General features: G+C 31.9%; 2 protein-coding genes across 2 annotated transcripts; one reads left to right on the top strand and one right to left on the bottom strand.

The window, feature by feature from the left end:
- Nucleotides 1–2,170: 2,170 nt before the first annotated feature.
- On the bottom strand, nucleotides 2,171–3,020 carry LOC132622485 (gibberellin-regulated protein 11-like). Its single transcript, XM_060337102.1, has 3 exons — nucleotides 2,843–3,020; nucleotides 2,660–2,711; nucleotides 2,171–2,555 (listed from the first exon to the last, which is right to left on the bottom strand). Exons 1-3 carry the CDS (start codon nucleotides 2,915–2,917, stop codon nucleotides 2,374–2,376), a joined length of 309 nt encoding a protein of 102 aa, XP_060193085.1. The 5' UTR covers nucleotides 2,918–3,020; the 3' UTR covers nucleotides 2,171–2,373.
- Nucleotides 3,021–8,922: 5,902 nt separating this feature from the next.
- On the top strand, nucleotides 8,923–11,320 carry LOC132621943 (naringenin,2-oxoglutarate 3-dioxygenase). The gene is made up of 3 exons (XM_060336423.1): nucleotides 8,923–9,363; nucleotides 10,042–10,470; nucleotides 10,903–11,320. The coding sequence occupies exons 1-3, from the start codon at nucleotides 9,004–9,006 to the stop codon at nucleotides 11,212–11,214; spliced, it is 1,101 nt and encodes a 366-aa protein (XP_060192406.1). The 5' UTR covers nucleotides 8,923–9,003; the 3' UTR covers nucleotides 11,215–11,320.
- The last annotated feature ends 970 nt before the right edge of the window (nucleotides 11,321–12,290 follow it).

Here is a 12,290-nt window from a genome sequence, read left to right as displayed (position 1 = left end):
GAGGAAAGTCATTTTGTTCCTTTTGATGAACATTGTTCATTTTCCCTCGTATCAAACACACCTTGAACCTAAAAAATGTTCCATTGTTACTAATTATTAGACTGGTGGGTCTTTACATATATTGGTTCAATTAAATTAAGGTGGATTTTATAATGAATAATTGAACATATATATATGTGCATGATCTAGTTTGAGATTCTATGAGGACCTGTGTTTCGATTGGCTCATGGTTTGTATCAGTGTCTCAAAGACTCTAGCTTGGCACCAATTTAAATTACATTTCTTTACATTAATGTGCACATTGTCACTAGGAGGTTACAACAACCAAAAAACAAGAATAAAGCTACTGATATGCTAACTTGCTAAGCTAAAATTGCCGTTCTACTTAAAGAGGTATAGTCAGCTCGAACTTTTGAACCGTTGCACCATATATTCACATTATATTTTATCATGAGGATGAGTTAGAAGATGCATGATTTCTTAAAAGCTGATTTCAGGGCGGCTCAATAAGATTGGTGGCCTAAAGTCAATTTTAACGGAAGGTCTTATTTTTTCTACACAATATTTTTTAAAAGGAAAATGAACCTATAAATCTGTTGTAGGTAAAACTTAAGCCTCATCCTCCCTTAACTAGAGGTCTTTGGTTCGAGCCTCAGAAGAAGAAATTTTTTTTGTTAGGGAGTGCTTCCCTCTTTAACCGATCTTGCGTGTCTCGAAATCGAATTAATCGGGAAATTTAATATAAGTACCGAACACCGTATGAAAATAAAATAAAATGGGGCCCCAAAAATTTTGGGGCCTATAGCCCCCACTTTAGTGGCTTGGCCCTTTGGCTGGCCCCGGCTGATTTATAGCTCTATGGTATATTATGTTACAGACCACACTTTTAAAGAGCCTCTACCTACACAGGGGACGGAGCTAGCCCTTCCGGTATGGATTTGGCCGAATTCATTTGTTTTTGTCCGAATCATATATTTGTATTAATTTTTTTGTCAAATATGTACAAATTATTAATTAAGAACCCAATAACTTTAAAGAATCAGAATCCCGAACCCACAAGTTTTAAATTCTAGCTCCGTCAGAGCCTCTAGACCTCCTTATGCTCCTTAATTTTTGTACTGCTTCCACCATAAAGGTGCTCTAGGTACAAGTGGAGGCCCCAATCCCGTAGGTTTATAATAACTTGGACAACCAAAGTTGGAATGCACGGAAGAGAAACACAAATTATCGTAGTTCAAATTAACACATCAATATGTCTTTCAAGGTGCATGATGACCTTGTTGATTGCTCTCTCCAACCAGGGGCGGATCTACGTCTAAGTGAGAATGTTCACCCGAACACTCTCAGCAAAAAATTACAGTATATATATAGGATAAATTTTCTGTATTTATGTGTATATATTAACATTTGAACACCCTCAGCAAAAAATTACAGTGTATATTTAGCTTTTTTTTTTCCGAACACTCTGAATGAAAATTCTGGATCCGTCACTGTCTCCAACCCAATTCAGGTGTCTTATGTTCTTCTTTTTTGTTTTTTGTTTTTTGGATCTATCCCAAAAAGTTTCTTTTTAAGTAAGTTGACAATTCAAACATCTTACATGATAAGTTTAAAAAATCACAAGATTCAAAGGACATTTTATTACATTATACAAATCTTTAATTTAGAACTATAAGATTCAAAAGTCTCTTTTTATTCCTTAAACTTGGTGTGCAGTCAAATTAAGACACTTAAATTGAGACGGAGGGAATACTTACTAGTAATTCGTTTGTAATACAATGAAAACGATGGTATTCACACATATGATTAATTGATTAGTATTCAACGCTCGTTGCTGGATGTTCCAATAATATCTTTTAAGATCCGACTTAGCAGACAAATTAAGAACAATTAAGTTCGATCCTTTTATTATTTTCTAAGCAATTTTGCAATTATTTGGTTATTGATTATCCGTACAAATATATTTCACCTTAGTGACACTATTTCAATAGCATAAATTTTTTGGAAGTAGCGCATGGGCTCCTTTTTGCAGACATTAGATCTTAGACTATTCCCTACACATGTACCATTGTTTTACTTCTGACAGTGTCAGCCAGATAATTAAAAAATCTTAATTCTCAAAGAGTGACCCACTTTGTGTACGTACAAGAAATGGAAAGACAAGAGTCAGTAGACAATTGAATGAAATAAATATCCATTATTGCATCACAAACATCGTACACAGAGAAGTATTGAATTGAATCTCAAAATGAACAGCTGGCTTGCTTAAATTATTCGGACACAACGTACGTTTAAAGTTACACTTGCATTTTGAAAATGGACTCCCCTTCGGAGAACAACAAACTAGAAACTAAAACGGTAACAGATCATTAATTAAGGACATTTGCGAGTGTTATTATGAGTAGTAAGGTTGAAATAGCAAGGGCATGCTTCGTAATTTCCAGAGGTCCCTGGTGGCACACAGTGGCATCTATGGCAGCAGGTTCCACAAGCTCTGTTGCACAAATTTGTCCTAGACGACTTGCTGCACCTATATTCACATGCTCCTGTGCAATCTGTACAATCATTTGTAAGAGAGATTTTAGTTTAAAAAAAATTACTCGGTAAAAATAATTAATTCGTAATTTGTTGCGGAAGAAAAATGTAAATGTTGGATTACTTAGTGGCTGAGGAGCTTGAGGGGCTGGTGCTGGTGGCTTGCTGTAGTCAACCTGCGCCAACATTCCAAAATCAAATGTTATTTCAAAATGAACGAAAGAGTTAGTTAAAACATGATGTGCGTGAACATGGTGATGTTTAGGAAAGAGTAGTGTTTGAGCTTTAAGATGAAAAAAGGAATTACCTTTTGGGCATTAGCGAAATGGACGAGCAGAAAGGATACAATAAGTAAAACAGCATATGCCTTTTGGAATGCCATTGTTTCAGTAACAAAAAGGAAATGGTTTAGGATGGATAAAATCGAAAGCTCTTAAGAACTGAGCAGGCCTTCTATTTGGATGTGAAGCAAAAGTAATAGTGTTGCATCATGAATTTATAGCCCAAGAAAAGAACCCCCCCCCCCCCCACCCCACTCCTGCTCCTCTCCCTCTCCCTCACAGATGTTGTTTATTGGTTTTGGACTCGCAGCCTTTTTTCTCTTACTAGGTTAATTATACTTCTATCATATAAGTTACTAATTTTTTTGACACAAATATAAAATTTCTAAAAAGTATTGGTTTCTGTCGAACTCGTAACCTTAATAATAGATCCGCTTCTATTTTTGAGGGAGGAGTTCGGGGAGTGGTTATTTGGATGGGCTAATAGAATTTAAGTTATACTCAGACAATCTGAATATATTTATACGATTAATGTAATCTAACTTAGAGATACTCCTTCCGGTTCAAAAAAAATGTCTACTTAATCATTAACATTTTCCTTAAGAAAATATTAATTTCTAAGCAAAAATTGAGGATTTGACTAAATAACCCCCCATTAAATAGGTATTGAGATTTGATCACTTTACATTTAGGGCTTGTTTGGAAAGCCACCCAGATAACTGGAATTGAGTGTAATTGGTGTAACTACACAATTTGACATGTTTATCTGACCAAGTAATTACTTAGTTAGGTGGAATTGAGTATAATTAAGAGGGTGTAATTACTCTATCTAATTGGGGGTTGAGAATTGAGTGTAATTACAGGGTTACTTTTTATTTTTTTATTTTTTTAATTTCTTTTCTTTTTTAATTTATTTTTATTTCCATTATTTGTACTTTTTAATTATTTTTATTTTTAAAATATATTTTTCTTTTCATATTATTTATCTTTCATTTCCTTTTTTCCCATATCCAACCTTTACTTGTTGTGATTCCATATAATTGCTCGTATTTTTTTTATTCATTTAACATAATTGTGTTATTATTCTAATTTTTGAAACTACGCCTCTTAGTATCAGAAAGAAGGGAAAAGGAGCAAATATATATATACCTCATTACAAAAGTGGTATATATATACGCTCCGACCGTTATAAAATAGTGCAAATATACCCTTTTAGCTGACAAGATTTTTTTTTTTAAAATCATTTAGGTTACTTTTTAATTAAACAAAATATCACGTGACTTTAAGAAAAAAAGTCTACATATTTTTTTAAATATATTTTTATAAAGCCACATGGTAATTTTTTTTCCTCATGTGTCGGGTCTGGATCGTTTAAAAAAATATCTCCGTGACTTTAAAAAAAATAAGTCTACCCATTTTTTTTCAAGAAATAATGTGTTGTTAAATACATAATTTAATATCGTTTATAAAGGCACATATTTTTTAATTTAATTTTAAATTTTTTATAGTTAAATTTTATTTTTAAATTAAACTAACTGTGTAAATACATTTGTATAACCAAACGATACGCTTGTAATTATACTGTAATTACGTGATGACAAATAAACAGATCATTGTAATTACAATACTGTGTAATTACTAACCTAGTAATTACACCAATTCCAATTACCAGGTGGCTTTCCAAACAGACTTTTAATAAGGGTAAATCATGAAAAATCAGGTTAACTTTTTCTTGATTTGGTAAGTGAACATTTTTTTGAACAAAAAAATAAAGATCAAGTGGACACTTTTTTTGAACCGAAGAGAGTAATAAATTAGGAGTATATATTTTTACAAGTTTATCTATAATAACCTAATAAATAATCTGATTATATAAATAAGAAGTAATATCTATACTGTTAACTTAAACTAGGCTTAATGAGGCAGAACTGGGGGAACATGCCTACTTGTCTCAGTGATGATGCTGGCAAGAAATGGGAAAAAGCTCAGAAAGTCACTCTGCCAGCCTAACTTCACAGTACACTAGCATTTCGAAAACAGAGCATCATTAAAATATTGGCTAGTCTTAGAAAAGCATCAACCTCAGACCACTAATAAGATTTGATACTCCGAACTAAGATGACAAGACATATAATTTTACAAGTTGCACTAAGTTATCAATGGAACCTCGCAGAATGGGTACAGGTTTATTCACTTTTATAATATTTAAAACTTAAAATTTGTGATATGATTAAGTCCTTTGAATTGTTATTTGACTATCCGCTGGCAGCTTGTCCGACACTGGTTTATTTATTTTGAAAATATTAATAATAGATACGGAACCACTCAAAGGACAACACTAGCACTGCGTTTTCACACCTTCAAGTTCAACTTAAGTTAAATATTTACTTTTCCTTTTTGTCAGTTTCAAAAATGTCCACCATCTTACTATAGATAAATAATACGAGTTATAATACTCCAGAAGAAGTTATATCAATAGATGCTTAATCAGATCCTTGTTGAATTAATAGATGAAGATTTCTGTGGGAAAAAGAAAATACAACCTTTTGCTATTTTATTTTGTAAAACCAAAAAATCAACAAATTAACTGACCAAACATGTTTCTTCAATGAAAATACACAATTCTAATCTCTTCTTGTGATATCATCAATGCAAAAAATACTTACACTGCTGGTGATATAATTTAAATTTTTAACAAATTAATCTATTTACTAATGAAATAATTGCACTGTTCGTCCTTCAAATGGGCTGGTTTTAATTTTGTCCTTCAGAAACAGGGCATAAGATCTTAAGGGCCCGAGACATAAGTTATAGAATATTATGATGCGAAAATAAAAACTTATGTTCGTAAAAAAGTTAATTTTGTTGTGAGGACAAAAATTAAAGACCAGCACAAAACAGGGACAAAATAAAAGTGCAAATGACCCTTTACTAATAGGGTAAAGTACGTATATATACATATTAAGGAGAAATATTTACGAAAACGTGACGATAGCTTTCTATTTATAAAACATAACATTACAGACTTTATACAAAACATACTTTTTAAAAAAATATTTTTTATTTTTAAATTATTTTTTAGTTTTTTTAAAAAAATTATTTTTTTCGCTCAAAAATTTATGTATGGAAGTTGTATGAAATGTGTATATCTCGCTCAAGGCTTAAAAAGTTCGCTCAAAATTTAGTGTATGAAAAATGTATGAAATGTGTATATCTCATCCAAGGCTTAAAAATTCCACTCAAAATTGTGCGTATGAAAACGGTATGAAATTTAATCTCGCTCAAAGCTTAGAATTTCGCTCACATTTTCGTGTATAAAGTTCATGTTAGATTTCTGTAAAATTAATACAACTACAACAACATTGTATACAACTTTGATACAACATTCAAAACTTAAAATAATCGCTCAAATTTTTGTGTATGAAATGTGTATATCTTGCTCAAGGCTTAAAAAGTTCGCTCAAATTTTGTGTATGAAAAAAGTATGAAATGTGTATATCTCGATCAAGGCTTAAACATTACGCTCAAAATCTTATGTATGAAAATGGTATGAAATGTGTATATCTCGTTCAAGACTTAGAATTTCATTCACATTTTTCGTATATAAAGTTCATATTAGGTTTTTGAAAAATTAATACAGCTACAACAACATTGTTGTTAGTTTTCGCTCACAATTTTGTGTATGAAAGCTATATTAAATATTTTGCTCACGCATACACATTTCATATATTTTTGTCATACACAAAATTTGAGGTAATTTTTTAAGCCCTTGAGCAAAAAAAAAATAAAAAAATCTTAAAAAAAAATAAAAATTATATTTTTAATAAAATTTTAAAATATTCTTTTAAAAAATAATTTTAATTTTTAAAAAATATATAGTTTCTGAAAAAAATAAAAAAATGAAAAATATATGAAAATCCTTCATGTTTCGTAAAATGCCGTTATGTTTTGTAAAAAAAAAAAAAACTATCGATATATTTTATAATAAAGAGTTTTAAGTAGGTATTCTATGTCATTTTCCCTGTAAGTAACGGTTATAGCTCGTTGGGAAGGCCCGCGATTCAAATCCTTAAAAAAGCTCTATCTGGAACCAAACTGGGTGCAACTTCTTAATTTATGTTGGGCCTAGTCATCATTCAAAAACTGGACCTTTCCCTGTCCAGCATCTCGGTAGAAAGTGGGTGATTCGCTTGCACAAAAAGGATCATTTTAAGTCGTCATTTAAATTCTACTCCTACTTTAAGTAATTTATGCAAAAATAATCCCGGCAATACATATATGAAAAAAATGTTACGTTTTCACAAGTTCATTGCTATATATAGTTTTAGTACAATTTTTATTCTGCCAATCTTGTTAAGTTATTCACGAGCCTTGCGAAAGTGACAAACTTGCATTGCTAACAAGTTTATGTCAGACAGACATAACTTTGGTAAAATAATTCACAAGTTATGCAAGATGGTCAAAATTTGAATGTGTTGTTCAAGTATTCACAAATTCTGCCGAATGAGTAAAACTTGCATGTGTTATTCTCGTTCACAAGTTTTGTCAGACGAGCAAGAATAATTCGTATTGAAATTGTGTCATATGTAAATTATATGAATGGGGAGATAAGGTGGACTTTTTTTAATAAATCATTTATTAAAATGCAAGTAAAAAATTACCTTTATAACATATTGAAACTTGAAAGGCATAGAGAAATAATTCCTTTTAAGAAATTGGACTCAATAACTCAATTAAGCAATTAACAAGACAATTTAGTTAATCTAAGAGAGCAGTAATTGATAACTAATTATTAATACAAGATGATTAATTGACATGTTTTTACCTAGCCAGTACTGGTAGGTACCAATCACGTGATTCTGTCCCAACTGACATTCAATTTTTAAGAGTTCTCTCCGGCTGCACTCTCAGTTTTTAACTAAACATACATGTGGTTATAATAAAATTAAATCGGATGAAATGAGAGAGTGCGCGCTTGATTACGAACACTTGTATGTAATTCTTGAACAATCTCATAGCTTGAGGCATATCAATACAGACACTGTCTTTAAGGATATTTCAGCCGGTATGAGTGTATCCCTCAGGATTCAACAAGCTCTTTTAGTATAAAACTAGTAGCCAGAATCTAACAAAAATTAACCAAAAAAAAACCAGTACAGGAAAATAAAGTAGGAAGAATTGTTTCAATCTTATAAAAGAGAAAGAGTTGGGACTATATATAGCAGGATTAAGTCCCAGCCAATTATGATAGCCAGTAACGTCTCTTTGGTAATTGTCAAAGACAATTGAAAACTCTTTAATGGATTAAATGTCCTGGCTAAAGTTAACGTTAGGATGATAACGTTAGAGTGACCATCAAAGCTATTCAATAGTCATTTAGGAAAAATAATGGCCAATCAAGATGGGTGATTAATGACTTTTGATCATGGCTAGTAAAGAATAAAAATATTTCTTCTGTATTAAAGCCAATAAAAATCTTAGAAATAATCCTTTATGTTTTAGATATTAAATAAAAAATAATATTTTCTAACAGTAGCAACTACTTCTCAAGAAAGTAATCACACTTCTTTCCCAAAAATAGCTACTTCCTCCGTCACAAACGAAATATTACGTTTTTAAGAAGTTAAACAATCATTTTGAGTGTCACACTTTTCTTTTTAATCTGTACTAAAAAAAATTTAAAAATTATTTTAAAAAATAAGTTAACTTAAAAAATTTCATTCACTCTTAAAAAGATGATTTATAGTTATTCAAATATCTAATGTTTATTTAATCATTAATTTTAAAAAAAAATCTGTATGTTCAATCATACAATTACACATATATAAATTGGGATAAAAGACAAAAAGTACTACTACTCCCCTACTTCTGCACCTTCTTCTTTTTCCCCAAGTATTTCGCAAGTAAGACGAGATAATTTAGCATCTACCTTTCAACTAAGAAGCAAATGCAATTTTCTATCTTCTAGTTCTAGAAAGAAAGCACGTGAAGTGTTAGTTGCCACGAGCGGTAGTTAGAGTTCCACGCTTACATGCAACTCTTTAGTCCTTCATAAATTTCAGCCCCTTATTTCCCCTAATCCTCGCTACTTACCAAATCTTCCCTTCATAAAAGGGTGCGTCACTCTTTACTATATATACCTAAGTGCGTACAAAGAAAAAAATAATACGAAAGTTAGCTTTCAAAAATGGCACCGTCAACACTAACGGCTCTAGCGGATGAGAAGACTCTTCAAACAAGTTTCATTAGGGATGAAGAAGAGCGTCCAAAAGTGGCTTACAACAAATTTAGTGATGAGATTCCAGTCATATCCTTGAAGGGTATTGATGATGTTGATGGAAGAAGAGGTGAAATATGTGAAAAGATTGTAAAGGCATGTGAAGATTGGGGAATTTTCCAGGTAGTTGATCATGGGGTTGATGCTGAATTGATCAAACAAATGACAACACTCGCTAAAGAATTCTTTGCATTGCCTCCTGAAGAAAAGCTCCGGTTTGACATGTCTGGTGGCAAGAAAGGTGGCTTCATTGTCTCTAGCCATCTACAGGTAACAAAACGTGCACGTTTAACAACTTTTGACATGTAACAAAAGTATTTTTAGAACTTATTATTTTAGGCACGTCACGAAATTTATTATAGTTTTTATGAATATACTAGCATGTCATATAAGGGTATATGAAAATTTAGAATGGAATTCCCAATTGTAAAAAGATATCATTCTGTTTAAATTATACTACACTAAAAAGAAAAAAATGTGGAGTGCTATCACTTTACATTTTAACGAGTTCAATTTATTACTTCAATCCATGCCAACTATAAAAAGTTGCATCAAATTGACTTTTAGATGACGCGATAATTTAAAATCTTTAATACTATATCAATGTGCAATTAGTTAGCTCTTTTGCATATGGTTAAAAGTTTATTTAAACTAATAAATGTAACTTTTTAATGTAGATTTTAGATTTCTACGTATAGATATTTCACTCAACAATTTCAGCAAATCAATTTGACTTTCAGAAAGTAGAAAGTATTAATTAATGGAGGCCCTTAATTAATACTTCCTCCCTCTCAATTTATGTAATACTCTTCCCGGACTTCACTTGTAGATTACATTGATTTTTTTTTTATAAATTGAATTAAATTAACTTAATATTTTAAAAATTAAAATTTAGATATTCAAACCCTATAAAATTATTATAAGTTGTTAATGAATCTTGTTTTGAAGGGGGAAGTGGTCCAAGACTGGCGTGAAATAGTGACCTACTTCTCATACCCAATTCGGGCTAGAGACTACTCTAGATGGCCAGACAAACCACAGGGATGGATTGATGTAACCCAGAATTACAGTGAAAAGTTGATGGAATTGGCTTGCAAATTATTGGAGGTATTATCAGAGGCAATGGGCTTAGAGAAGGAGGCCTTAACCAATGCATGTGTCGATATGGACCAAAAAGTGGTTGTCAACTTTTATCCAAAGTGTCCACAGCCTGACCTTACTCTTGGGCTGAAAAGACACACTGATCCAGGAACCATCACTCTCCTGTTACAGGACCAAGTTGGTGGGCTTCAAGCCACTAAAGATAATGGCAAAACTTGGATCACTGTTCAGCCCGTTGAAGGCGCTTTTGTTGTCAATCTTGGTGACCATGGACACGTAAGTTCTACATTTAGTACTACAACATATTCGCGTAAATACACAAATAACTACTTTTCAGCTTCTTTTATCAATATATAGGAATTGTCGTGAAGTTTCAAATTTCATAGGTGAAATTCAAAGACATAATCATGGAATTTTACCTTTGAAATTTGAAACTTTACGATAGTGGTTATTCCCTATTAAAAAAAAAATAAAAAATCAGGGTCGAAAGTGGCTAGTAGATGCTATTTCTACCAGCGTATTCCTCAGCTATGTTGCACAAATTTCCAATTTTTTTGTTTTGTTTTTGAGGATCTGATATGGGTTTGAGTGTATTTTTGGATGATCCAAACAAATCCAAATAGTATAGTTCCTTAGACCCTATAATCGTTTTATGTTCAATGTTATGAAATCATACAAATTTGCACTTAATTTTGTGATTTTGGACAGTTTTTGAGCAATGGGAGGTTCAAGAATGCTGATCATCAAGCAGTGGTGAACTCGAATAGCAGCAGATTATCAATAGCCACATTTCAAAATCCGGCACCGGAAGCAATTGTGTATCCACTAAAAATTAGGGAAGGAGAGAAAGCAGTAATGGCAGAGCCCATAACATTTTCAGAAATGTATAGGAGGAAAATGAGTAATGATCTTGAGCTCGCTAGGCTCAAGAAACAGGCTAAGGAGCAACAGATACAAGCTGAAGAAGCTGCTGGAAAGGCCAAGTTGGAATCCAAGCCCATTGAGGAAATTCTTGCTTAAATATTTACAATTTTAAGAGTCATATTGGATGTTGAAAAAAGATGCTACTCGTGTAATTTCTTTTATCACTACTGTCTTCAATAAAAATGGATCATGTTGTAGTGAATTGGTGACAAAGTTCTTTAAAGTCAGACCTATGTATTTGGTATGCTAAGGATAAAGTGCCAACCGTTTGTCCAAATATATTTTTCCTCAAATCTAGAAAGACTTACATTAGGAATCACACTTCTTCTATAAATAAAATTAGAAAGAAAAAACATTTTCATAGGGAAATGCCACCCTTTTCGAGCTGAATCTAATCATGAGTTCATGGCTATAAGATTTTATGAAACATGAAAAATCACCAACTAAATTTCAGAAAAGTGAAAAAATGTGTGCATGCTCCTCTTATTCCTAATTCCTAGCTGCAAATGATTTTAAAAAAAAAATGAATTTAGCATTTTTTACCAATTTGTTTAATTGGTAATAATGAACAAAGAAATATAATGGAGAAAATTGACTCTACGTAAGAACAAAGAGGTTCGAGTTCTGTTCAATATGTTCAAGGTCACTACTTTTAGGTCTGAATGAAACTTCAACAAAATCCAGCAAATTACACTCAATGAAAATTGATGGTTTTGAACTCTAACCCCGATTGCTCATGAACAAACTTTCAAGGTCAAAAGTCAAAATTTGTTAAACTTGAAGCTTCGTCCACAGGGAAGCCATGTCAAAAGTTCAAGACTACCCACCTCCGAGACTATTATCGTAAATCACCCCATAAAATCTTATGAAAGGCGAAGAAGAAAGATCATTGAGCCCAAGTAATTACCGGCCCACTTGCACAATTACAAAATTCTCTTTGCCCATCGCCATTAAGCGCTTTTTTTTTTTTTTTTTTTTTTTTTTTTGTAGAAGTGTGTTGGGATAATTTCCCGGTTGGATTCTAAATAAATGACGCTGCTCAATCTTTTGGACCCTTACTGAAGTAGTTAATCGATCTTTTTGTTGAAAATACTACTAATGAATATATAAATTTGATTTTCTTTTGTTTGATTTAATTTTTCTACTCTCTTTGTTTGGGTGTTCTAGAAAAT

The sequence above is a fragment of the Lycium barbarum genome, chromosome 12 (genome assembly GCF_019175385.1).
Source record: "Lycium barbarum isolate Lr01 chromosome 12, ASM1917538v2, whole genome shotgun sequence".
Taxonomy (NCBI): domain Eukaryota; kingdom Viridiplantae; phylum Streptophyta; class Magnoliopsida; order Solanales; family Solanaceae; genus Lycium; species Lycium barbarum.
Note: the sequence above shows the minus strand (reverse complement) of the source record. Positions and strands in the feature narration are given on the sequence as shown.